The sequence below is a fragment of the Varroa destructor genome, unplaced genomic scaffold (assembly GCF_002443255.2).
Source record: "Varroa destructor unplaced genomic scaffold, Vdes_3.0 BEIS01000002.1, whole genome shotgun sequence".
NCBI lineage: Eukaryota > Metazoa > Arthropoda > Arachnida > Mesostigmata > Varroidae > Varroa > Varroa destructor.
This window is the reverse complement of record NW_019211455.1, coordinates 43,159,981-43,186,877: the sequence shown is the minus strand read 5'-3', so window position 1 is coordinate 43,186,877 and position 26,897 is coordinate 43,159,981. Positions and strand designations below refer to the sequence as shown.

The 26,897-nt window shown below is 44.2% G+C and overlaps 2 protein-coding genes and 1 long non-coding RNA gene across 5 annotated transcripts in view; 1 reads left to right on the top strand and 2 right to left on the bottom strand.

Moving 5' to 3' along the window:
- Nucleotides 1-23,008, bottom strand: part of BckdhA (Branched chain keto acid dehydrogenase E1 subunit alpha) — a 36,141-nt gene extending 13,133 nt beyond the window's left edge. The window contains exons 1-6 of the mRNA XM_022792147.2: nt 22,841-23,008; nt 22,431-22,626; nt 13,963-14,126; nt 8,677-8,926; nt 8,148-8,299; nt 7,872-7,988 (exon numbers count right to left, since the gene is read on the bottom strand). Coding sequence (XP_022647882.1) covers nt 7,872-7,988; nt 8,148-8,299; nt 8,677-8,926; nt 13,963-14,126; nt 22,431-22,626; nt 22,841-22,930 — 969 coding nt within the window. The 5' untranslated portion in view covers nt 22,931-23,008. The remainder of the gene's footprint in view (nt 1-7,871; nt 7,989-8,147; nt 8,300-8,676; nt 8,927-13,962; nt 14,127-22,430; nt 22,627-22,840) is intronic.
- The window catches only part of LOC111245274 (uncharacterized), a 344,964-nt gene that overhangs the window by 176,191 nt on the left and 141,876 nt on the right, over nt 1-26,897 (top strand). The gene's annotated exons all lie outside the window — the stretch shown is intronic.
- LOC147757850 (uncharacterized) lies at nt 18,533-22,422 on the bottom strand. The gene is made up of 2 exons (XR_015320511.1): nt 21,144-22,422; nt 18,533-19,591 (listed from the first exon to the last, which is right to left on the bottom strand). It is a non-coding gene; the product is annotated as an uncharacterized LOC147757850 (long non-coding RNA).

The following is a 26,897-nucleotide window of genomic DNA, read 5'->3' as shown; positions in this document are numbered from 1 at the left end:
CCTGTCATCCTGCTCTTCTAAGGCTCTGCGGCTGATCGAATGCGTCCTGGCCACCAGCCAGGGGGCGTTCTTTCTTCTTGCGAAACAAAGACACAGAAACCGAAAGCAAGAGGAAAGACAAGCAGAGAACGACGATTCTATCTCTGCTGCGTTCTGCATAGGCAAAGTAGCAAAGTGGACCCCTTTGCAGGCCCGCCTCACTCCTCGGTCGCCCCTTGGGGCCGGAAAAAACCACCGCTGGATGGGGCAACTCAAGAACCAAGAACCATAGTAGGACTAAGATTGGCCGAGTGTGAGCTGCACGAGTGATGGTAGGGCGTCTCCAATTCCCAGCTTCTGTTTCACGGTGAAAGGACAAGTGGCCTTATTTGCAGCTACTGCTTGCGTGGCAGTCGCCGGTGCTAATACTGCCGCTACTGAAACACTAGCGGTACCGTGTACCACCTCTAGTGTGACCGAGCGCGAGTGTCTATCGGCCTCGTTTCTTTACACACCCCCGAAGCATATATACGCATAGGAAGTCTATGAGAAAGATCCCATTTCAAACAGTGGCATGTGAACCCATATTTTAGGGAGCAGAACGACATGAGTATAGGGAAAAAGGCACAGTTACTGTAGGGTGCCGGACATAGCCCATCGTTGGAGCTTCGTTTTTCGTACCATACCCTGACCTTCTCTGTCGGATGGTCGATTCGTCGGTCATGTACTACATTGCAAGCAAAAGGACCACTTCAATGGTGTAGGTACGAAATTGCCCTCCTGACCTAGTGTACCCATCCCAGGGGGGCAAATCGATGCTGCAAAAGGCAGCCAACGAATGGGGGCTTAGCCGCGCGGCCGAGAATAGCATACCATTTGCATCCTGATCCTGAAAAGTGAGATTCTCAATATTCTCCACGGCGTTTCTTGCCGCTAAGGGCTGACAGCTCACAGTAAGAGTAGTGTCCAGTGGTTGGTGAGTGGTCGGTCCCTGCAAAGACCCTATCGGTTCCGACAACAATGGCAAAAGCCGGGAAGGTAACGGGACTGAAGAAGCCAGCATGGATATAAAGTGTATACTCGCCTTCTAAAGCCCGTTTTCGATAAGAGTGCTACGAAGTGTACGTATGCACATGTTAGCCCCTCAGCTTGTGCGCGTACGTAAGACGCTGATATTAGCGTACAATATCGGTAAAGTGTATGGTCTGTTGTACATTTTGAAGGAGAGCAATTCCGTTGAACAGATTCGACCTGATGAGTGTGGCTGGCTTCAAGCCAGATCGACGCATTAGCTTAGATGGGGATAGTCCATCGAGACAGATCATCGATTCTCGAAATGAATCTTTGGCCAAACCAATAAATGAGTGCATCAGACTAACTATTCATTGTCAAGGCTTCAATGGCTTCCGGTATTGTTTTTGTTGTTAAATTTTATGCATGATTCGCGACGCACATTTCAATATACGTCCAAGTACATCCTAGGCAAGCTTTACCGGCATAAAATCAGTCGTATTTTTCATATACTACCGTTAATCGATTCACTGGCAGCATACTGCGTAGAGCGCTAACGGCCACTACCTATGTAAGGTATACAGCCAAATCGCGACACCGCTTTCTACCAAAAAAAAGGCCGCTTCAAATCTATTTAGAAGCGTGTACAGTGTCTATTTCGACTCTTTTGTTTGATCCAAAATAATACTCGCCAGTAACCTAGGTGAGAATACAGCAACCGCCCGTATGTTAAATGTCCAACCAGCGCTCGAGTACCTGTTTCTCTCTCTCTCTCTCTCTCGTCTAAAAAGGTCGATGTTCTATACCCGGTTCAATCTAAACAGCTTTTCTCTTGCCAGCCCTATGTCCGCGCGCTTCACGTTCCTTTTCGACGTCAGCGGTACTCAAATCGTTTTGGCCAGCAGCAGAACCGGCCAGCTGCTGCCTCGAAAAGTTACTCTCGTAAGCTGCATTCAATGCAAGTTGCATTTTCCCTTGTTATCCACATTTGCGCCTCGTATTACCACTTTTATTGAAGGAAGTTGCTAGGGGCAGCAAAAGCAGTGGGGGTAGTAGCTTGAGTTGGAGCAAATGACGATTTCGTATCTATGTTACCGCTGTTTGGCACTGCAGTGGTGGAGGTAGTATCGAGTGAAGAGGTTGCATCCTGCCCGCGGCAGCAGTAACAGCCAAAGACGCTTAAAGAAAGACGAAGGAGCAAAGCGTCAGGAAGGGCGAGTGAGTGAAGCAAGGGGAAGAAAGGGAATTTCGCTAGAATGTACAGTAACGCGAAGTCACCCTGCACGCTAAGAATGACAACTGCCATTTTGCACGCAATGGCAGCCCTTCCTATTGTGTGTGCGTTACTTGTCAGCGATGCCCACAAAGAAGGTCATCGCGTCTCTGCGGTGTTTGGCTTCAGCCAAAGAAGCTATTATTATTGTTGATACCGTTGTTGTTTGTGGTAGGCTAGCGGTATTTGCATAATATTGCATTGAATCATACTGTTGTCATAATGCGTACGACGGCGGGCATTTCATTCAACGAGATGGCGTTGAAACAGATGACGAGGACAACTAACAAACACTTGAAGTGCCAAACCCTTTGCGTATTTGAAACATATGCCTGTCAGTGTGTTTTCTATGCAAAAAAAATTCAAAATATTTGGATTGAGCAATCAGGCACAGCCACGATGCACCAAATAAACCAGATAGCTAGACTTGCTGGAGTCCACAGACGTTTTCAACAATGAAGAAAGTACTGCACTAGTTTCTTAGGTGAGATGATGAGCCTGTAACGATAAGGTCACGGGTTTGATGGCCAGTTCAAAACTCATTGATGTTTTCAAATAATTAGAGTTCTTAATACCAGCTTACCGTTACTATCAGACTAGCAAGGGTATCCCTATGCTTTCTACTGATAATGTATTCCAAATGGCATCCACAATGACAAAGACAATGTACCTATAGCTGGTCCTTGTAACAGCGCAGTAGGTAACGTGTTTGCCTTCTAATCCTATATAGGTTTAGGTTTGAACCGTGACGTCAACGTACCTCGTTTCGCGCTCCAAGCCACCAGCCCCAGCACTGGACGTAAAACAGGAAATATAATAATGATAATTATACAGGTACACTGTCAGTGAGCAGTTTCAGCTCAAGGAAGTGTTTTAAAAATGCGACAAAGTAAACAACTTTTCTAAAATTAAACAAGCTTGCCCTAAACTTTGTGTTTTGCCATGCTATCTACTCCTACAATATACGAGCACCAGTGCAAACTAGCGTCCAACCTGTCTTATTCAGTACATTTAAACGCACGGTTTACGAACACATGGTGAACCGTATTCACAGTGGGGGCCAGACCGGATTCGACCAAAGGTCTTCACTATTGCATACAATACAATCCCCAGGGCGTTACGAACAACGCGCAAAACGAGATGCAGTCGGTAGGCACGAAGGCTGTCCACGGGTAAGAGCCTCCCACAGGGACCAGTGTCGGCGACGAGAACCGCGCGCCTCTCCATTCAGATAGCAGCTTTTAAGGGGAAACAGTTCCGAGGCAAAATGGGATAGGGGCTTCAGCACCACTTATCCGTTTAGGAAAGCCACTGAGATTTGCCGTATACGTAAGCGACGTCGGCAGCGGCGGGCAAAGCGAGTGTCGTGAATTTTTCCGTGGCTATCCGTACCATCCGCTTCCTTAGGTCGCGGTGCGTTCGTCACATCTACGCAGGCGAAGTTGGCATTTTCCACCGTTACCGGTACAAACTCCTTGGCAGTACAATGGGGAACAGACTGACGTTTGTAGTCTACGACGAGAGATAGCGCTCTCTCGACACCTAGCCTCGGAAACGGGGGCCCTGGGGACCAAGCATCCTTATAGGACCCTTCGCAGCTGTAATGTCGCTGTGAATGCAGGTGCCACCGTTCCTGTAGAGCCACGCGATCCAAATAGGCAAATGATTTTGTTGACCCATAAAGTCAGGACTCCAGGGAATGATATGGCGTAAGCAGACTTAGGATTCGGCCCCAGCTGCATTGTATACGAGTACAATATATGTGTGGAAAAACGGAAATTGTTGCGAAGTTTCTATCCAAAATGACTTGCGTAGAAAAAAATCTTTAAAATTGAGACGTTTCTACTGTAAATCACCACTGAATATTCGATAATCCAGTCGGGTTTTATTTACTTGTATGAATTGGTTTTTTCATCTCTGTAAAATACTTCTCCCACACTTTTCTAATTATTGACAGTTGGTGAAATATTAGGTTCTTGGACTTCTAGGTCACCGATGAGTCATGAAATAGGTCTACTTGCTCTTGCACCTTAAAAACAACATTCTGCAAATAACTTCTCTAATTAGTGTCTTTCATAAAAGCATGGTACCGTGTCCTGGATGTTTGTGAAGACTCAATAAGTGACCCGCCATGACATCTCTAGACACACCGAGTCCGTGGGCTCTCGTATGACTCTATATTCCTCATTGGATTACTATAACTGATGTCCATCTCTGTGTAGCACTGATTCCTATAATATGTCCACATCTTTCCGTCATATTTGGACCCCATATTTTGTCTGTGCCCACTCGGAGAGCGGCACCCCATGGCCTGAAGAGGTCAGAGTGTATCTCCCGAGTCCATCCATCAAATATCGTGCGGACGGTCTTTCAGACCTCTTTTACTAGCCGTAGCATTGGCAGAAGCCAAATATATAAATCGATGTGTTTCTGTTATGAGACATTCGACACTGACAAACAATTTCCAGTTCGATCCCAGTAGGCGGGGATCGTATTGTGCACGTATAACAGTGGGGTTCGCGTGTTGTACAGCTGTCTCTCTGCATATGCGATTCTGATAGGTAAATTACTTGGTGCCTGAGCTTGAACAACTTAATTGCAGAAAATGACAACTTGTAAGGCAAGCTGAGTGTTGCGTTACGTATAGTACGACAAATCATTCAGTATATGTTAAACCATTCATTGACTACTATGACAAAAGATGAATAGATATTGACAATTTCAGTTTCGGTCAAAATTAAAATATAAATTGTACTTTGATCAGATCTAGATTCGATTCTGCTCAGAACACGCGCCAAGCACGTATGCACGTACAACTCATAATAAAAAAAAATATCGGGGTACGTGAAACTCCTTTATATTAACAGAAGTTGGCTGAAAAAAAACTAGCCTGACTAATATAAACAAGTAATATATACGTTAAGTTCCGGTTGCCTAGCGCAAAGAATATTTCTCTGTCTATTTGGTTATATTACATATTCAGTTTAGTGGTCTGCTGGGATTCGACATATCTGGTTTTAGCCGCTGACTACCCAATCCATGACCTCATTGCTTAAGCCTCTAGTAGGGGGGCGGGGGGGGGGGCTTCAAGAGGTGGCAAGAATCTGGCCCTTGGGATGGATAAGGATGCGGGGGGTACAACCAGTAGGATATGTGACTACTAGGCTTTTACCGATGATCGATGAAGATCGATGGCCCTTATACCCCTGTTTGTTTGAAGATGGTCGAACACACTGCCGAGATCAATATTCATTTCCGATCAGCTCCGCAAACTGAGCTGATTTGGACGCCCGACAATGCAAAAATCTGAATACGGCCGTAAGCAGCCAGAATTACTAATCGCTCTGTAGCAAAGCTCTGAATAAATTCAATGGAAGCTAATGTTTGTACAGGATGGGGCAAGCATTACCTGCCAATTTTGAAAAACGGCTTTTGATAATTCGAATGTTATGAATTACATTTCTTTACTTTTACTGTTTTGCTCTTCTGCTACTTGGAACGATGTAGAAAAACCTTCAAACTGCCAAATGACTTTTTTTTTTTAAATATCAGAGGGTAACTCTTGCCCCATCCTGTAACTTAATTGAACTATCAATGATTAAAGTAATAAATGGATAAAGTAATAAATAAAAAAAACAACAATCACCACTGTCAGTTGAAACAACAATGATGTTCTTACCACGGCTCACTAGCAGCGCATTAGATTTCTCAAGATTATAGCGTTTGTTATCGAGAATAATGCCATGAATAAAGTGTCACGCCTAAGCTTGCAAAAGACAACCTAAATGAAATGTTTGTAAACAAAAAAAAAAAGGCAAAACAGAATAAAATTAAAATGCATATCTCCGGTAGGCCGGTGTTCTGAAGGAGAGCTTCTTTTGATTTAGTCCTTTTCAATCGAAGACCATACCTGTTTTTTCGCACCGCTGCTTAATTAATTTATCTTATTCATATATATGTAAACGCAGTCTTCCTCGGGCAACTATAAATGGTTCGAGTTTTACGTTTCATATTGTTTTAGTTACATACTATTTATTATAGACGCCGAAATCCCGCCAGCCCGGAACAAGGCGACAACCTAAACCATTGCATTCCCTTAAGCAGTCAAAAGCATTATTTTCAAACGGGGACCGTTCTAGGTCACCTGGATCGTCCGATGAGCTTTATATCCCAAAAACCTAGAGAGAACCATGGTTTCCAATATTGACGATTTGCGGCTTAAATATTGTTTCCGAACAACAACGATTGACGATTTCGGCATAACCACGTCCCCCATCTCTCATTGTGCGATCGTTGCACTAATACGTAAAAGCACGACGACCAGCAATTTGCACTTTAGATCTGGTTTTTGCGGAACAGTGACCGGCTTCGTCACCCTGAAGGGTCAAGTACGCTGTAAACGGTTTCGACCCCATTGAGATCCCAGCGTTCGTATGGCTCTCACTGAAGCCACTTATGGAACACCCTATGTAGTGAAGCCGCTAACTCGTAGCGCTCCAATAGCTCCGTCACTCCGAACGAAAGGAAAGTCATCGTGAGCAAACGTCTTCGATGGCACGAGCACTGCCGCGTCGGGCGACAGCGGTTTACGCTGTGTCCAGTGGAGCAGCTAATGCAGATATTTTCCGTCGGACTCTTTTGTCGGGTGTATGGCTTCGGCCTCCATATCATGGATAGATGTCGGCCAAGGAACGCCTTGAAAATGATGCGTTCGGCTATGAGGTACAATGTGACGTCTACTCCCTCCCAAACGAAGAATGAGCAGCCTGGGCCCGAATCATAGATATACGGCACGCCGATTTGAAGATTCAGGAAGGCATTCGTTTTTAGTCGTTCACGGCAGAATCTGAGCGAGCGTTGAGCGTGCCGAGGTGGCGGCGCCAAGAAAACTAGCAACGCAGAAGAAAAACGAGATTCTCAAAGAGATCGCACACTAGTCGAGACATCCATAGCAAGGACCACATAGAAATGGTCAACTGCACGAAAAGCGCGCAAATCCCAAAAGCGCTACGAGGATGTCAACGAAAACATCCTTGTCGAGGACAGCTGACTGAGGCGCTGTCGCCGTGATCATCAGGAAAATTTTACAAAGCTAGAGTCGCCGAAGAGAAACGGTCAGCGGAAAAGTGGCCAGCAACGCCCCAATCCCCTACCTGAATCGGGGTCATGCTCCAGATCATGATCTCGCAGAGGTGGACTGGAGGTACACGTACGCATTTGCTCTAAAAAGCCTAAAAAGAACGACCTACAATGCAGTATCCATCCAAAGAAGGGAGGTACTGCCCCTTGACCAAACGTTAACATCAGCAAATTTAAGACACTTACTACCGGCAGGCGTCCCATGTACTTTCTCTCAGATTTACACAGACACACACGTACCTGACAGAGAAATATTGAACATACACATTTTCCTTGTGTCGTACCTAAACTTTAATTATTATTATTTAGTAATGCTAAACCTAATCTAAAATACGGGATAATTTGTAAGGGTAATAAACATAAATTTGTATTATTTGTTGTTTTTGACTTGGACTCGAGTGGCGCGACAGCCTGTTTTAAGGGTAGTGCATGGCATGACCAAGTCTTACAAAAAGAATTAACCACTCGCCTCCTTTTTGATTGATTCGCGAAACTCAGTCTCTTTTTCGTCACTCCATAATCCCTTTGCCGTCAAGTACTTGCGGAAACGAAGTAATGGGTGCGCCTGCTCTTCCCATATCTTAACCTGCAGTGGCAAATGGATAATATTTCAAGAAGTGCTGCAAAAGTTTATCATTGTTTATAGAACAAAAAAAATTAAGGCCTACCGCAAAACTGCCGTCCAGACTATGAGCGAGGTTAAGTGGAAGATGATGCAACGATAGGGAGTAGGACAACTGTTTACCTCCGCAAGATTTCTATAAATAGTCGAATCATCGGAGGTCGAGTGATGCCCAAGACGGTAGGTCATCGCCTCAATAAGAACAGGGGCATTTTTTGACAAACAATATTCCCGAGCCTTTGTAGTCGCATTGTACACAGCCAGTATATCATTGCCTAGAGGAGGTATTAGATCAGAAAAAAATCACCATAAGAAACTGCCTGAGTAATGTATCTAAGAAGAAAAACAGTAACGACACCTATCTTCCCCGCGTATAAACATATATATATATATATATATATACCAGTTTAACGTACGCTAAAATTTCTCAAGTCCATTTATCATCTTTTAATATGTACATGAATTAGTAGGTCTGTATCGTTCGTTATTATAGCGCTACAGATTGTATCTTCTAACGGAACAGAGATTAGCGAGATTGCTGAATTCTGTTAACGCCATAGACAAATCCTTAAGATCAGAACTGTAAGCCAGTGATCCGTGCGCTGACTTGTTGCTACAATAGCCATATATAACATAAAGCATGGTGACACACCATCGCATCGAATTGTTCCTATCCCATACGCCGGTCCTCGAGCGCCTACGCCATCCCCTCGATATTGTTCGTTCGTCGGAGTAGATATCGCGTAGCCATTGTTCCTGCAGAAAAAGATCACTGGAACCTTAAGTGTAGCCGAAAAGTTAAGCGCTGCGTGAGCGTCCCCCTCCGACGCAGCTCCGTCACCGAAGTAACAGATCACTACGTTTGATTGCTTAGCTCGCTTGAGCGCGTACGCAGAACCAACCTAGTCGCGAACGAAACGCACACCGCAATGGAGAGTCGAGAAACAAAAAGCGAGGGAATCAGGTAAACATCAGCTTGAAATATTACTTTTCATTTTTCACCCTATAGATATAAAAATGATATACGAACCTCATAGATAGAACAAACAAAAAAAAATTGTATCGTCCTAGTTGTCACTTACCTTGATATATTATGCCACTGCAAGTGCGTCCTAATGGCAATAAAACTAGCTACACACAAGCGTAGTAGTTAATAAAAGTAGTAATAACAACATTTATTAATAATAAAAATTAAGTTGGAATAATTTTTTACCCTTTGCCGGCCGACAGCTCTTTTTTTCATTGTAGTTTCTTATCATACGGCGGTTCGAAAGGACGTAATGAACTGCTGTAGAATTTTATATATGTTGCTTTGGTGGATAATATGACCAGGGCATTTTGTAAAGTATTTTTGCTGCTTGGTATGGATGGATCTAGGTCGGGGTCAATACATGTAACGTTACACGTCCTGTTGACAGTCTTTATAAAAAGACAGAGATCACTGTTGATGAGCGTGCAGCTCAGGCAGCTCTGAGGGCAAACCAATGCACTAGCATCAAAAGAACCGTACCTATACGCTCCCCTATTATGAGTTTTATACATAGAGACTTAATGGCCTGATTGGTGTTTCAAAGTATGGAAATTCTGACAAGCTAATTATTACTCGATATTACAATAGAGGAATTGTCTACTAATCGGGTTAACCGCAAAAAGAGAACCTTTGACAGGAGTTCGCCCGTTCCCAGTTTTATGCACATCGTAACAAAGTAGCTCTGTCGAAGGGTAGTTTGTGCAGCGGCTACCTGTGAGCACATGTTTTGCATCAGTCGTCCTATCCTTGATCAGTACGCAATATATCGATGGGCTGTCCGTCGTCCCCACCAGTGACCTGCTGGGCTTTTCATCTCGTTAGAATGGCATACATGCGTCAATAGTATTTTCCTGGGTTCTTTCCGTCTAGCCGAAATCGGACAGGCCTATGCGGTTTGATTGGGTTGTTTGCATGTTCCAAACTGACGGCTGAATAGGCTGATAGGCCTGCCGTTCGCCTGTCGGCTCGCCAGAACATAAGAATCTAGTAGCATTTGAAATCCGAATTCTACTCGCTCCTCCTCTCTCAGTACAAAACGAACGCATAGCCGAATACCCCAGGAACTGACCGCTGAACAAACTGTCCGTAGAACTAGCTGCTGCCACCACGTCGGCTTGTCCGAACGAATATCGGCGGTTGGGAAAAACGAGCTGGGAAGAGAAACTCCTCTCCCCTGTCCTCTGCAGGGGGCTCAGTGAGCTAGCTCTAAGGTGGGGTTCGAAAAGAGAACCAGAGCAAGCGGAGCACTTTGCTCTCGTTCGCACAGACGCAACTCTGGCACGGGTCGTTTGTCGATTTTGAATTCTCTGCTCGAATCTCCTCGAAATCTACCGCGTCCGCCACCAGACCCAAATGTCCGCTTGGTTCACTATCTTTCGCGCCATTACAAAATGTATTCGATTTTCTTCAAAATGATTCAAGACTCTCCAATAAGGCAGAGAAGAGAGGAGGACGCAAACGTTCGCACTCGGAGATGAAGAAGCGAAACACTTCTCTTTCGGGGTTGCATTGGGCTCGCTCAGCGAGCACGAACCCAGAACCGTAGACGAAACGGGACAACTGGTGGCTTCCTTCGATCGCGATGACGCTTGGCACGCATTTTTTTTTTTTTCTAGAGAATATGCAATAAATCGATAGCTTTCGACACTTGTAGTTTCAATCGATACGCAAGCCCATTTGCTGGTTCGGAGAAAACCTTCTTGAGAAGTGAGTCGTTCGCGGGGAGATTTTGTCAGCTATAGAGTGGACCGTTATAGCTCGTTGTGGTAGCTAAATAAAACGTGATGGTAAGAGGTAAGCGTTGAGTTGAAAACAATGCTTGAAGGTTTTCGAATAATTTCCATAGCCCGTTTGACAGACCGAATAAAAAGAGACCGGTAAACTAGTTTCCGTCATCGAATGGTTACAATGGTAACTGGGTTTAGTCTGCATCTAAAGTGGTCACGAATAATAACTAAATAAAATCGGCATAGAGTTTATAGCGATGTGTACAAGCGTCAAAAATGACTGAATACATATATAAATGCGGCAGGATTCCCGTGTAGAAATGGGAATACCAAGAGTTCTCTAATTATGCTCACCGGCAGGAAAAATCACTGTTCGATGAGTGGAAACAATACACGCCTCAGCGTTAATATCTAATTTCAAATATCGTAAATACTAAGATACTTAAAATTAACCTGAGGAAAGGCATCGGAAACCCCTGTCTTAACTAACCCACATCCTACAATAAATGTACATAAGTCGCGTTGTTTGGCCTAAAAATTTACGCTCAAACTTTAACTGGCCGAGGGAAATTAAGGATTACAGGGAAACATTCAAATTCGATGTTAAATGGGACATCCGCAAAGGCAATGCTGTAAAAAAGAAACTATATAATTTATTTTCACAACATCAGAGGAAAATGTCTGTTTTGCTGTATTTTAGGTTGTGTCTGCATCTAACTGAGATGTGTCGAACAACGATGAGGAATCCCATCGATGATTGTTTCCAATCAAAATCAATTAGAATCAACTATAGAACATTACAGAAGAAATGTTTGTTTAACGTATTCGGAGTTTGCTGTTTTTACTAGTAGGCCTAAAATCTTAGTTACCGAACAAACACTCACTCAGCGACGCTTTTTGGAAATTGGTAAAATTTTACAAAGATATACAGCGCAAAATTTTCTGCTAATGAGCAATTTCGTCTCATAAAACTGACCTCCTTGTCAATATAAAAATAATCCATATAATAACATTTCAAAGAAGTCAGTGCTACCAAAAGGGATATTCAACAAAATAATAAAAAACTATCCTTAATATGTTTTCAGCTTCAGACATTTTATTAAAGCAGGTAACTTATTCACTGCGTTATTAACTTTGCAAAATATATGTGTGTGTCTATATATATATATATATATATATATATATATATATATAGGCTGTTACGAGCGAACGCGGCGTACTTTGAAATTGAATAACTTCGGAACTACGTGGAAGGCGTGAAAGATCCTTCAGTTTGAATGTGTACTCTTCTTTATTTTTACGCACTTGCCCCAGCGCTCTGGCAGCTTCTGGATTAAAGCTCTGCAAATTGCATATGGAATATATCACACGCATTGTAAAGTGGCGTGATTTTATGACACGTTACATGTGACACGCCATTTTTGGACCGATATAGCCCTTAAGTATCAAGCTCTGCTTTCGTGAAAAGCCTCTTTAGTCGCAGCAATGCGTTCTCGTACCTCGGCTCTCGATATCTAGTTACCTCTTCGCTGGTCTTCAATATCTATTCTCGGACCGCTTGCGTACGGTGCTTTCGCTTAAGGCCTCCTTGGCTAATCTCTTCAGTAAACTTCGACACATTTTCCTAGCTCTATGCTTTTCCTATCGGATTTACCTCTCTTGGAGTAAACTCTATTAGTTTTCGCTCACAACTTTCTAAAGAAGTGGAGTATTCACCAGCCAAACTTCGTTTGCTAGCGGCATTCAGTCCAAAATTTTGAATTCCGCCGGGTTCGTTCGTAACGGCCTATTATGTATGTGTGTGTGTGTACTATAAACCTAACGCCTCCTTATAGTAAGAGAGTTGACAAGCAACACAAAACTGTTTTTATAGTGTTTTTTTTTTTTAACAAAGTTTCAATCTATGTATCGAACAAATAAGAAAACTGTATTCACATATGATGTATGTAATAGCTATTAAACCGGAATACAAATCTAAGGTACTGAATTTCCTTTCGATGTAGCAACGCATATACTTATTAGCAAATGTTTCACTCGATGTGTGGGTGGACAGCCTCTGTAAAACTCGCAGAAGACACGCCGATGCTGCCAAGAAGCTAAAGTAACGCTAGGCCCGCGCCTGCATTGGGAGAATTGCTTCGCTCCATCGAATTCCATGTAAACAAACATCTTTGATGCAGGTCCCCATACACAGGGACGGACTTTTAGCGCTCTGTTTTTTTGAATAACAGCAGTTTGGAACCATCCAAAGTGTACTCACATGTTACGTCAAGCGTACCTTTCGTTATACAAAATACGATCTTCGTATTCCTTTGATCCTGCCACTATACGATCGCATTTGCCAACCAACAACGAAGATGCTCATCCTAGCCTCACTAATCGTGGATTGCTGCGTGCGCAGGATTCTAAGCCAAGCCAACTTGTCAGATAAATGATTGTGGCGGTATAAAATTGACTTTATACGATATTAACAGATACGACATAAACAGATCGAAGCACAGAAGTTGGTGTGACTAAAAACATCAAAATCAATGTAATAATAGTAGGCTAATGTTTTTGTCGCACGGTAACTGTGGATTGTTATTTCACATGACTAACAGTTCTTCGGTGGCGCAGATTGATCGCGGAAGAGGAAAGGGAAAAACAGAAGGAAAAAAGAAGAAACCACAGCACTCGCCGTTACTTAGGCTGTTTTGCCGCTGCACCTATTCACGGTGCTACCTTGTTACACACAGTTTTTCCTAAATTTCTTGAGACTAATGATAATATATAGATCTCATACATTTTGTTCATCGACCGTTTGAGACGCCCGTTATGCATTTGACTGGAGATATCATATATATATATATATATATATATATATATATATATATATAGAGAGAGAGAGAGAGAGAGAGGAGGTTTATATAAACCTACCCAAATCCATGCACGTGTCTCGTGAGTGCAAAACATTAAACAGATGTTTTCTATTTTACACCATACCTAAGGTCTGCAGCTATGAAGAGTGCTCCCAGCTACTTTAATATGTACATACTCAGTGGGAATAAACATGCACACATACACACATATCATGCGCTTTCATCGCAACACGGCCGAGCTCTAGCGGAGCACTACGTCAAAAACGAATCATATATGTTTCGAATAGATAAAAATTTTCACTTGAAAAAGTAAAATCACTTACAGCTTGTGGCATCTGGGTCGAAAGTGGCGAGCTGATGGTGACAAATGCCTTTTCTTTCGACCCATAGTGACAGGGCATCTGTCGACCTTTCCCGACGTCATTCTGATTTCCGTAGCATTGATTGATTATGTTTGTGAGGCCGAAGTCTCGCCACATTAGCACGCCTGTAATTGCATGAACCAACAAACGGATGAATGGACATACATATCCCATGATAAAGAATGAGTTAAAGTTGCAGATAGTGTAGAGCATTTGCCAACTCGAACAGGGCTGCTAGTGTAAATCTGCTACAGATCGCGTATTTAATCAAAGTATTTAACAGAGAGAACTTCAGCAATAAACTGATTTCTCAAGCAACTCACTTGCACACAAGCACTCACACAACCCAATATAGGGCCGCAAAAAAGGCGTAAGAGGAAGGGGAAGATTAGATAATTTCGAAAAAAAAAAGCTGTTACATGTAAATAAAGTTTTTTTTTTTTTTTTTTTTAAATATTGAAAGGTTCTATTTGTTTATGTAAGAGAACCGACATGTCATCGTCAAAAAATACCGTGGATTTTTTCAGTGAATAGTCCTCCGCTTCTAATATCGAGAAATACATAATTTAGCCCCTGGATCGAAGTCGCGTTTAAAAATAGAAGGTTATCCAGGGCTAAGTTTGGAAGAGATAAGTCAAAGATAATTTTTCTCCCTCGATTTGTTTCTTGGCAATCTTTAATAGACATTGCATTTCAATTTATGTATTCAATAATCCGTATCTTCAAGAAAAAAAAAATAGCCTTCTTTTACAAAAAAAAAAAGACCTTCAGTCAAAAGATCGTGAAACACTGGATTTGTCTGCCATAAGGTTGCGTTACTATTTGCCAGATCAATGCCACGTATGATTCCACTGTCCCCATTAAGGATCGCTCTAGACGACTGGTGGTTCATATCTACAATAGATGAACACGTATTGTGAATACTGTTTCCAATTCTTGAAGAACTCCGAATGAGCAAATATAGACGGAGCGTAAAGCATCCGACAACCGAATAACAGCCAGCACAGAGGAACACGTGCTGAGAATCTGTAGAGGCAGCATCAAGAACGGGAACAGCAACCGAACGCCACCGGTAAGCAGATTTCGCTTGACTTCTCTAGAGCCACTTCCTCTCAATTCAAAGACGGAAAAAACTGAGAAGGCAATGATGACAACTACGATGAGGGTGAAATTATATGAGTCGGATCGACTGTTGTACTACTACTGATGCTGGTGGGATAGCAGGAGAGGGGTAGTTAGTAGGGAGTAGCGAAGCTGTTGAGGGGAGAAGAATCCAGCCGTGTTCTGCCAGGGATATATGCAGGCGTACTATAGACTCAGAAGGCTCTGGCAGGGGCAAAGTTAACGCGGAAACGGGCAAGGCTCGGTGAAGGCCATCTGACAGCGGGTGTAGTAGGACTACTGTCTACCGGGCTTCTGCTGGTTAGAGCGACACGAAGCCGAGAAGAGGGCGAAAAAAAAATAGAGCTCACAGATGTGTGTGTGTGTACGTTATAAGACGCCCAGTTCGACAGAATCTTTCTGTGAGAAAAGTAGAAGAGCAAGCCGCTTGGGCAAAGAGGGATGGTGTGTAGGAGCGCGGGGCAAAAACCCCGGAGACAGAGAGCCAACTAGGGCAAAGCTGAAACGCGACCAAACTTGCAATTCTCAATGAGAACGGAGGGGAAAGGAAACAAGGCAGGCATAGCGAGATGGGGCATAGGGACGACTGGACGGTCGGACGTACGAAGTCTTTGCTGAAGAATAGCCCAAGAAGGAAGAGATGGCTACGAAGAAATAAAGCTAAATAATGGTAGTTAGCAGCCTGGCAGCGCCACCATCGGAGGCTCATACGTATGCCACTGTAGGCGGAGGGCAAATGGAGAGCCAAAGTAAGAAAGAGAAGAGCGAATCAGGGAGCAAGAAACTCGTCGCTGTGTCTGTATGTGTGTGAGGATTTTGGGGGCAAATTTTCCGAGAGGACCCTGAGAAAAGGAATGAGCAGCCTCCAGCAACAAAGAAAACTACAGAACAGCGAAGGCGTAAGAAAGAGAAAGATCGCTAGGACTGGACAAAACGAGGCAGAGAGCAGTCATACTGATGCCAGCGCTGCTCAGATGGGCATAACAGGGGCAAATGGAGCTCGAAATGGGGGTGAGGGACACACAGAATAACGAGAGAAAAACGGAGAGTAAACACAAGAGTGGTAGTGGTGAACCAGGCCCAGCGTAAAGACAGAGCTAAAAAGAGAAGCAGAAGAGAATATAAACAGTAGGAACAGGCACGAATGAGCAAATAAGGAGAAAAGCCCGGAACGACCAAGGACCAACGAGAAACGGCCGAGACATGGAGAAGAATAGGAAATATTAAGAAGGACTATGGAACTGCAGCGGGGGCGTAAAGCAGCAGGGATGGCTAGTAGTTGATAGCGCGAAATCAGAAGGGGATTTCGATACCCTCGTGGGGTATAATGTGTGAGATAGGGGCAAAATGGGACAGACTAAAGAGTCGAAACTGGGGCTAACCAGCGATAGCGAGCATGGCTTGGAGCGTAACGGAGAGAGATGGCCCAAAATGACGACGACGGCGCCTATCCAGGGATAACGCGGAATAGAGCGCTGGTCTTTGAAAGGTTTTGTTAGACATCGGCTGCGACTACTACTGCCGCTAATATAACTGGTTCCAACTGAAGCTCATGAAAGGAGAAGAAATAAGTAGGGAAACGCACTGCGTTCCACATTTCGAACAGAGCGAAACATAGACACAATTAAGGGATATCGCTAAGAAATAAGCACAAACACATAGATGTGTTCGAAGCGATCGAGCGGCAAAAAGATGCACTGCCAGAAGCTGTTGTGTGTGGAAAATAGGAACACCGTCATATAATTGGTTTGATGAAATCAGAAGCGTGATCGAACAATAGGCTCAATGACAAGTACCATTTTACTATGGTTGTTAGAAACTGACAGCAAAAGTTCGTAGTGATTGACCGTCATTCTAGGAGGTCACACTGTCATGAATAGTGTTACGTAAAGATAGATACATCCGATGAAATCTTCGGTATTTGAGAACCGAATGTTTCATAAGAACTTCCGTTAGCCTACATTTTAACATCACTAATCGTTTACATACATACGTCATTCAATGTATAACCACAGGCAAAGACTTTCTAGAGGCGTTCATACGAAGAGGCAATCGCTTGATTCTCTCGTCAAATCACCGAAATCAATTTATGTCTAAAGAAAAGCGCGTCATAAAAATATTATACTATAACGAACCTGGCTCTTCTCAACATAATACACTTCCGCAGACCCATTGCATTACCGAAACAAACATCATAAATAATTGCAGTTTTATGTCCGTCTCTGCTGTTAAACAGTACTTGTAAACAGCTGGTTCCTTTCAGCATACACCAAAGGGTGTCTACGTCCAATTTCAAACCTGGACTACCTCACGTACTTCTAAGCTCAGAAGCAGGTAGGTACGTCTCGCTACAAAATAGGCGGGACAAAAGCGGAGATTATGCGAAGACCAGCCCTGGAGGTTTAGTCTTCTGCTACCAGGTTTTAAACACAATTTAGGCCAACTGCGAAGCAAACCTATATCTTAAATATATCATGATTGAAATAGGGTGTTCTAAGGTACACCGCATTCAATTATAGCATATCCAACAGGCTACATTTATTCTGCCACAGGCGAATTCACCCGTGGTCTGAGCTATCGCTTTTTTTTACTTAACGAACACCTTAACAATATTCCTACCAGTACCCGGTTTCAGGGAGCTCATTTTTGTGATGAGTCGTCGGCAAACGCACTCCAACTCAGTGAACGCAGTTCATAATACATATTTTTGCAGATAGTGCCAGCTGGAGGGGAAGATGCTAGCAGACGACCTGCATACTTCAGTCTGTTCTGCAATCATAAAGCTAACGCATTTAGGCGTTACCCTTCCTAAAGGCTACTCGCATGTATGGACCACTATGACCTGTTTGCTCACCTTCTCTGTTAGGGTAGATTTCGTATTTTCCCGCTCTTTCCCGCAGCAGACGACCCTGCAATCTTTCTATTTATTTCTCTCGGAAAAAGCTTCATTTACGCAAAGGCATTTTTCCCCGTTATTTTCGCTACCTTCACACCTACTGTTTCCTTAGTCGTCGACCCTCAATGCCATCCCGCTTCACCGAACCCTCTTGCACAGCTCCGATTTTCGTATACGGTCAGATCCGTGCCACAGAGAGCGCCGTGCTCATTTCCCCGGATCTACGCTCTAAGAGCCGCTAGGCCGCCACCTCGGCGACGGCTGGTGCTGCCTGCGTTTTTCGCACAAAAGAACATAACACAAACATTCTCGTGGTTCGGCTTCGCATGCCACTCCACTATGAACGGAATTGTACGGCATAGTAAGGCGAGAAAATGCAGAGTCGGAAAAAAACCAGCGGCCCCTCACTGCCACCGGCACTATTACTATTACTACCACTCCTCTAATACTATGTAAGCATAGCGTGGTCTGTTTGCCTGTAGCGGCCTCAGTAGCAGCGGCATCTACCTACCTAACCAAACTACCGACTCCCACGTCGTGCAGCAAGGACTCGCCGAGCACCTATGACTTTCTTGTTGGCCGGCACAACTTTCCCGTCGTTGGTAGCCTCGGTGGCAGTAGTCATTTCATCGTGGCGGCGCAGCCGTCGCTAGTCGTCGTCGTCGTCGTCGTCGTTTCACTAGGATAAGGCCCATACACGCTGGCTGGCCAGCAGGCCGACCGAGCGAAAACCATTTCCACGAGCACAGCTCCCTTAGTCTCTCATCTTCTTCTGCCGCTGCTGCTGTGTGTGGGATGAAGCAGGTAGGGGGCGAAAGGGGACAAAGTGGGCCAAAAGAAAGAGGGCAGTTACCGTTCTATCTAAGTCAGCTAAGGTAGCGTTGCTTCGTTGTGCCCCTGCGTTCTGCGCTGTTGTCGTGGTAGTGGTGATGCAGGGAAGTGGTGGAACGGTGTCGAGAAGACCATCTGCTCGGTCTTCCCTCTGGTCCGGACCATCTAACCTAGCCTTGTGGGCCTCCCATGGCTGCTCTTTTCTTTGCTACTGGTCCAGTACCGCTACATCGCCGCTGTCTATGACTGCTGCTGCTGGTAATAATAAAGCTAACTAAAATCACACAACTACCTACCCTCCTGGCGGGAAACAACCCCCGGCACCAAACCTCGCCTTGCTCAACCCTCACTCGCTGCAAGAACGGTCCTCCTGCCTCCTCACAGGAGACCATATCCCATTCAAGTTTCCCATTGCGAGTCGGCGAGCAATGCAGCCAGCGTATGTGCGGAACACTTACAAACGGTTGGTCAGTCGCTAGGACCGTCGAGGAGTCCTAACTAAGGCCAGAGTGTCATACAACTCGAAGTACAGCGAGGCACACGGAGAAAAGCGCACGGAGGTGTGGCCGTCGTTAATCGTCTCCGTGAATGGAATGACCAGCAGGAATTGCAGCATAGCAGAAATATGCTGCTGAGGTATATAGTCGTCTGAATCATCTTTTGCAGGCATATACACTTCAGTTAATGTTAGATCTCGGGCAGCCGGGTCAGCGAAACCAAAACGCGGCATTGTTATCCTCACTACGACAAGAACGGCAACAACAACAACATAATCATTAGGACATCAACGTGTAAACGAAATGTTTCACGCAGCTATAACAACCGTCTTCATGACTATTCTATGATCTACGTCGTATATTATGGCTCCTATAGGACTTTTAAACAGAATTTCAACTGGTAAGGAGTCATATCAGTAAACGCATTACTGTCTGGAGACAGTATTTCTTCAGACTAAATGATTTCAGCTTACATTCCGGAGCAAACATGAGATAATACCCAAAAAGCCCAGTGGTAGCAACTCGACGTATGGCTAAAGCAATAAAGCACAACAAAGTTTGCGAGGATTCAAGCACAATCCGGGACAAACGGCAGCGAAAATCCACCAAAAACATCGTGCCAAATGTATAAGGCGCAAACAGAAAAGGTCAGGACGCACCGAGAACACCAGTGGACGTCTAACTAAAAGGAAAACGCGACACTAGTAGGACGAAAACGAATTATGAATTAGCACGAAAAAAGCCAGAAACGAGAGAAAAAAGAAGCGAAATTTGGCTTTGACCGAAAAAAAGGCCTCGAAGCACAAAAGAAGGGCTGAACATAACAAATTAACAGGGACTATAAGAAACAGCTGGTAGAGAGCCAAGTTTAGGAATAGTGCAATGCTATAATTCAGCCCAATGACTTTCCCGCTCATTTCTTTTCCCCGTTTTTTTACTCTCAACTTCATCTTACGTGTCCGGCTGGCCAAGCGACCAAACTCCTCTAACCTCTTTATCCTTCCATGCCATTCTATGCTTTTCTATCACTTCTCTATTTCTTCCCAGAGCGAGAGCTAACTAACTGGCGTCAAACAAATGGTCAGCAAATGGCTGAACAATTCTGGACTGTCCTCGTATTACCCAACGCACACTATGGTCTAGATTGGGTCGATGAGCAGTCGGTGGAGGTGGTAGTTAAAGGAAGTACGAAGCCTAAAAACGAAGAGTAGAGCACTTAGAGGTACGCAGGTGGGGAGCCTTGGGGAACACCACACCCACTTTTATCTCCCCTCTGGCCCCCTGAATGGGACCGCTCAGCAAACGGCTAAAATGCTCTGACGCGCGTTACTGTGGTCATCGCGTCGCCGCCGCTGGTCTCGCTGCTGGTTGGTGACATACGGTGCGGCTGTACCTAACAAAAGAGGGACGTTACTGGAGAATTACAGATAGGGTCTAAGTAGAAAAAGGTAGCAGGTGAAAAAAAAGCGAATCAGAGGCAACACTATCCAAATGACCAACCGCTCGACGAAATGAAGAGGACGAAAAAAGGAATAACGAGCATTTCAGTGATCAGGGAGCCGCGCCCTGATTCACCTTCTTCGCCGACCTCGAGAGCGCCCCTAGGCCGGCGAACGCCTAGCTAGGTCCTCCTTTTCGTTAGCCGGCTAGTTGCGTATTAGACAAGGACAGCGGCAGCTAAAGTAGATCCGTACGATCCAGGCGAAGGAACGACAAAGCAGCGCGGTGACTGTACGAATGTGCTAAGTGACTGTGCACACTACAAGGATACCACGATAGGCGAACTCAAGACTCACCTTTCACATACATAGGTTTCCTTGCCTGCGCTTTGCGACTGTTTGTGTATTCGCTTCGAGCGCCAGATACATTCGCAATCCTGGATGGACCAGCATAGTCTTGTAAGGCGCTCCGTCTGCCACGAGTCCACTGACAGCAGGCCAGCCAGGCCAACAGTGGTGTCCTGGCCTTCGTCTTTCCTATACCCTTGTCACCATAAACTCTCAGAATTTGTTCTTCCTGTCGGTCTGCTTCTCTGTTCCGTAGTATGTTATAGTAGGCGTACTGGCGTTCATAGAAATGTTGCGGTATAGTTGCTATAGGATAGGAGAAGCTAGCTGTTCTATGACAAAGAGGGCATTTTTGCCCTCGCCACTGTTGTCTTTCGTAGTCCTCAATCGTCGTACGAATGCAGGAAAACAGAGATGGACGAAGTAGAGCGACAGCAATGACGTGAGGACCAGTTATGAAGACGACGAGCGGTTGGGTTGGTTGAAAACGTTTAGAGAACAGACTTAGATTGCGACGAAGTGGCAGATTCAGGGGAAGTCATCATTGGGGGGGGGGGGGGAATGGCGCTTGGAACTGGATCCACATTGTCCGTTACTAAGCACTCATTGTGCTAAGGGCTGCCTAGCTGGCTCGTTACGTTTTTTTTTTTTCGAAGGAGCAGGACGTAAATCGTGTCGCTGCGTTTCGTTTTAGCGCTTTACACGCAGCGATGTCATATGACAACGAAATTGCAATGTATTTTTCTTTACTGTCGCTCTAAAATGAGTAGACGTCCTTCGCAGAAAACATCATTGAGATGTACGAAAATGTTCAGCACAAAAATTAGCTGGAAAACCTTTTCTTCTATGCTAGATTATTCTACTCTGAGGACATAACAATCTATATGAATTTTTTGAATGATCTGTCCGTGTTTGTGTTTACGCATATGTGCTTTTTGTTTTTTTTAGTAGATATAATATTTTTAATTTAAGCGTTAGAGCTGTGTTGTGGTGATAAAAAGTCGTCGTTCTTGACGTATAAGTTGAGGGGATAGATTCTATCGCCCAATTAATCGCAGCCGCGCGAAAAAGACGAAAGGTCAAGCTATATCTAATATTAAATGCATCTTGAAGCGACGTTGACAATTACTTGTTGTTTGTGAGACGTGTTTGTACAAAATACGTACTTAAAGCATACCAACACACAAGTATGGCGCCGTGACATGATATACTTTTTAACCATATTTTTTTCTAAATGGTGCATATTGTAGATGCACATTCGAGTATTTGTTCCTTTTTGGTTTTGGTCCTTCCTACCGGTTTCTCGGTACTGGCCGAAAACAACGTCGTTACTTTCGAGTGCTGCAGCGCTGCCGAAGTGCGTTGCCTCCTCCCCAAAACTCGTTATATAGAACGAGATCCTACCCTGTCGCTGAGACTCATACAAAATATGGTCCATGACGTTAAGCGTTAGCATTCCTTCGAACATTTTAACCAGTTTTGAGTCCGGGATCTGAAATATAGCAGCGAACATAAAATCATAGAACAGTGTAATCATAGAATTACTTATGATCAAAATTATTGATAGAATATCATTTTGAGGTAGCGTAATGGTTGACCAAGTTTGACTCATACCAGAAGTAAAACTGCTAAATGACCCTTCAATGGTTACATGAGAGAAAACAATAGGAAGAAACAATCAATATCCAATGGAAACATATTCCGACCTTCGGCTCATGCGCAAGATCGATAACAGTTCCGTCTGGACTTAGTACCCGATACACCGGTAGAGGATCATAATTATCCGTGTTAAACATCTCTAGCTTTTCCGTCCATTTAGTTCGGATATTCGGGAAAGGTAACGAGGCCAAGTCCTCAGTTTGTTGCACGGTCGCCTGCCGGAGGAAAGTATTCGTTGGATTTGATAACTCAATAGTTCATCATATATAATTAGAATATATGTAGAAGATGGCTTATTGGAATAACTAAAGAAATGCAAAGGTAGCATTGGCTGCTTAAGCTACGACACTTCCATTATGGCTGTATTCGTGGTAACAGGACCTTTTGATGGCCACCAAAAAGAACAGCATCCTTCATTGCTGTTACACATTTTCAACGAAAGTTCCCGTCATAACATTATAATATTCTATTTCTAAGAGTTCTACTAAATATATATTCGCTAAGTGCTGAGGGTCATTATAAAATACGCGAATCGAGGTTACTCCTAGAAGAGTGAGATTTTGTTACGATATGCGGCACAGCCTTCTTTGTTTTGATGAGATGCAACATGTGGTGTTTTTTGTTTTTGGCAATACTGACACATGGCTAGAGTTCCATCTATTCAACTTGAGCATATGCTTTCAGCTTGTCTTCGATAAACTAAATATGTACGACGTAACTACATCGAATGCATATCCACTTCGACTTTTTGTTTTTGTTAGGCGAAGGCTGTTAACACAATTTTTCTGTTTGAGAAATAGTTGAAGAGCTGTTTGCCTGTAAAATCATTATCACGTCTTTGCTAAATCATTGCTGATAACTACAATAAAATTCTACTTCAAAGCTACAACTGGTGTCCATCTACGTAAATAGTAAGCCAACTCGTGTTCACACCATCCGGTGTTTAAGAGACAAATAGCCAGCCATCATTATCCTGCGCATGCTACACAGTCGCTAGATAATGCATCGTATAACAGTACGATCCCCGCATTACACACATGATAGAATATATAAAAAAACACTGATTGATAACACACTGTGCTCTGGCCGTTAAATACATCATTGGTCGGTTGTATGGCCTAGATCTGCGTAGTCTTCAATGCAGGTGACATCAATACAACCCCAAGTTTCTGTTACGCCACACGTCCACTCTTCGCTTTTCCCCACAATAGGATACTCCTATACGTCCTTACGAGGGTCCTAAGCTCACATTTAACAAGCTTTCAGCGAGTTATTCTCAAAGAATATATACCTATATATCTATACAACAGAATACAGGTATACGGCGAAGCAGTGGTATTAGTAATAGCATAAGAAGCAGTAGTCTTCTTAGTATCTATCAAGTCACGCTAAAGTGTCATTGCCTGTCTACCTGACTTACTCGTCGAGCTAGCCAAACATAGTCTAATATATACCTTCAAGCTATGTATAGTCGCGGGGGTAAAATGGGGGTATCGGTCTACCTGTAACGTATACACGGCTAATAAAACCGACATTTATATGACATCGCGCCGACCGCTACCGCCGCCCCCGCCGACGACGACGCGGGTCGTCGCGCATCGAAGGACTTCGCGTCCCCAAAACTGCCTGGCCGAAGAACTCCCAGTCTCTCTCTCGAAGTTAACGAAAGCTAGCTAGCGTACATTAAGCTTGCCTAGCCTTCAATCGCCATTGGTGTCGATAGAGATGCGAGGACAGTCGCGAATGTTCGAACTGAATGTTACTTTGCTGCTTGTCCGGTAGCTAGGACATCACGGCCTGCCTATTCGCTAGGTACAGAATAACAATGCCTCCATCATCATCCATATGATCAAATCTAGACTGCGTCCATTTTCGCTCGCTTTCTTTTGTCCCGTTGTCTATCGTGTCCAGACTGTCGAATGCGAACAAAACAGAACAATGTTCTTGACGACCACTGGCAATGAATGAACTCTCTCTATCCGCAGGCAACAACGGTTTTAGTAACGAGCATAACCACACGACGGCGATGAGTGCGGCAGCGGAAAACCAACATGATATCAGTTTGTTGCGGAGACCTACAACAATCCTGCTCACCTATTAGAATTGAAGATGAAACTCGTCACATAGTCTTTCCGGTGCAGACGGCACATCTCGACTGGCCATGTCCTGCCTGATGAAAAGACGGACTTACGTCGATGACAACTGTCCGCCAAGTACGGGTCGGATCGCCTTCGACCCGGTCCGACTACTGCAGTGCAGCAACAGCAGGCCCCGCGTTGGCCTCTACAACAAAGGCGAAAGTAATCACGCGAACTTCGGATATACAAGTACTACATAGCAACTACATCGAGAAATGGGTAAAAGCGACCTGAAACCGGCATGATTTACAAGCGAGCAATGGCGGGGCAGCCCGCGCACGTATGATAATACTTGTCTGGCTGACCGGCTGGCTTCTTCAAAGAAAACGGGAGTAATACAAGTGAGTAACGATGGTGGAAGTACATGGCGACTACAATGATCAGAGTTAATGGTACACAGCAACACAAAGATAAATCGCGCTAATTTCAAATGAAGCAAGGATTGTAGGTGTTGCTAGATAGGTGTGCACAATCTAACGGTAATACTGATAGACTAGAAATGACACGGCAAAGATAAAAAAAAAAAAAAAATACGTAGGACGAGATAGTTTTCGTAATGTAGAGCAATACATGAATTTTTTCTAGTTGGTAGACCTTATGGACTGATTGGAAAAATGTGCAAAATTTATTTGCTAAATAATTGTCCAGCGTCTTTTTTTCGTACGAACGTGCGCTTTATACGGGACGAACTTCAAGAGTGGACATACGTAAATAAGCTAGATTACACGAGGAAATTCACGAATTGATTTTCTTTAACATTTCAAGACTTTTTCAAAAGGTCTACAGCATCCATAATCTTCTGTCCTGCGAAAATTTTATTGAAACAAGCGTGTACATTTAATTGGATCCTTACGTCAACATCTCAGCCGTCAAGCAAGAAAAATGAACGACTCATTAACTCCTATAGATTATTCTTGACGGAAGACCCTTGGACGGCACGGAGAGGAAATACAGACAATCGTAGAATCTTAGATTAAAGATTGTTTCTTTTATACAAAAATATGCTAGAAAGCGTGATACTGCCGGAATGTCGGTATTATTCGATTACGCACAAGCCGACAGCCTGGTCATCCAGTCTGCTGTCTTACTAACCGCTCGACTTATCTACCTGAAGGAAACCTTTGAAATATATAGAAAAATAAACCGGAGTTGAAAATTGTTTTCGAATGTACATCTTCATCGAGCCGTTGATCTATCACGTTTTTTACATCAATCGACGTGACTTAGATGGGTTCTCGTATTGGCATTATTTATCACTCACTCACTCACTCAGTTGACATTGCATGAGTGTTAACTAAGTGATTTTAATTAGGTTAATTAAGTGGGATTAGCCTTACCTTAGAGATGGACAGCAGAACTTCTCCATTGACCCTCTCTCTTCCTATTAGTTTTAACCGAAACCTCTTCTTACGTATCTAATAAATACGATAAACAAGTAGTATTTTTTGTCTGCCCGATCCATATGACTTTGGCGCATTTCGCTCTGTCGGCTACCGGTCGCTTGGCAGTGACGGCGCAGTGTACATGTTCACTATCCACCGTTTTGTTCGCCCGTAATAGACGCTGGTGCTGACCCTCATCATCAGCAGCAGCTGCTGTTCACTAGCAGACGCAACAGCAGTCAGCCGCCGCCGCCGCCGCCGCCGCCGTCGCCGTTCGTACGCTCCGACGGGTACCGTAAAGGAAGACTGGTCGCAGGAAGAATCTCAAGCAAAGTGTGAACATCAACTTAATGATGTGTTCGGTAGTTTGCAAACCGCCCATTGTCGACTGGCTGCCACTGTGCTACTCGTATAACTTCGTCTACCTTCCCCTCCCTCCCTCTCTCCCTCCCTCTCTCCCTCCCTCCCTCCCTCCCTCCCTCCCTCCCTCTCTCTCTTATTCTGCAAATACACATGAATTCGTTTTTATATTCGGCTAGTAGCTGCATGGCTCGGTACGGACAGCGAAGGGGTGGCGGAGTGGT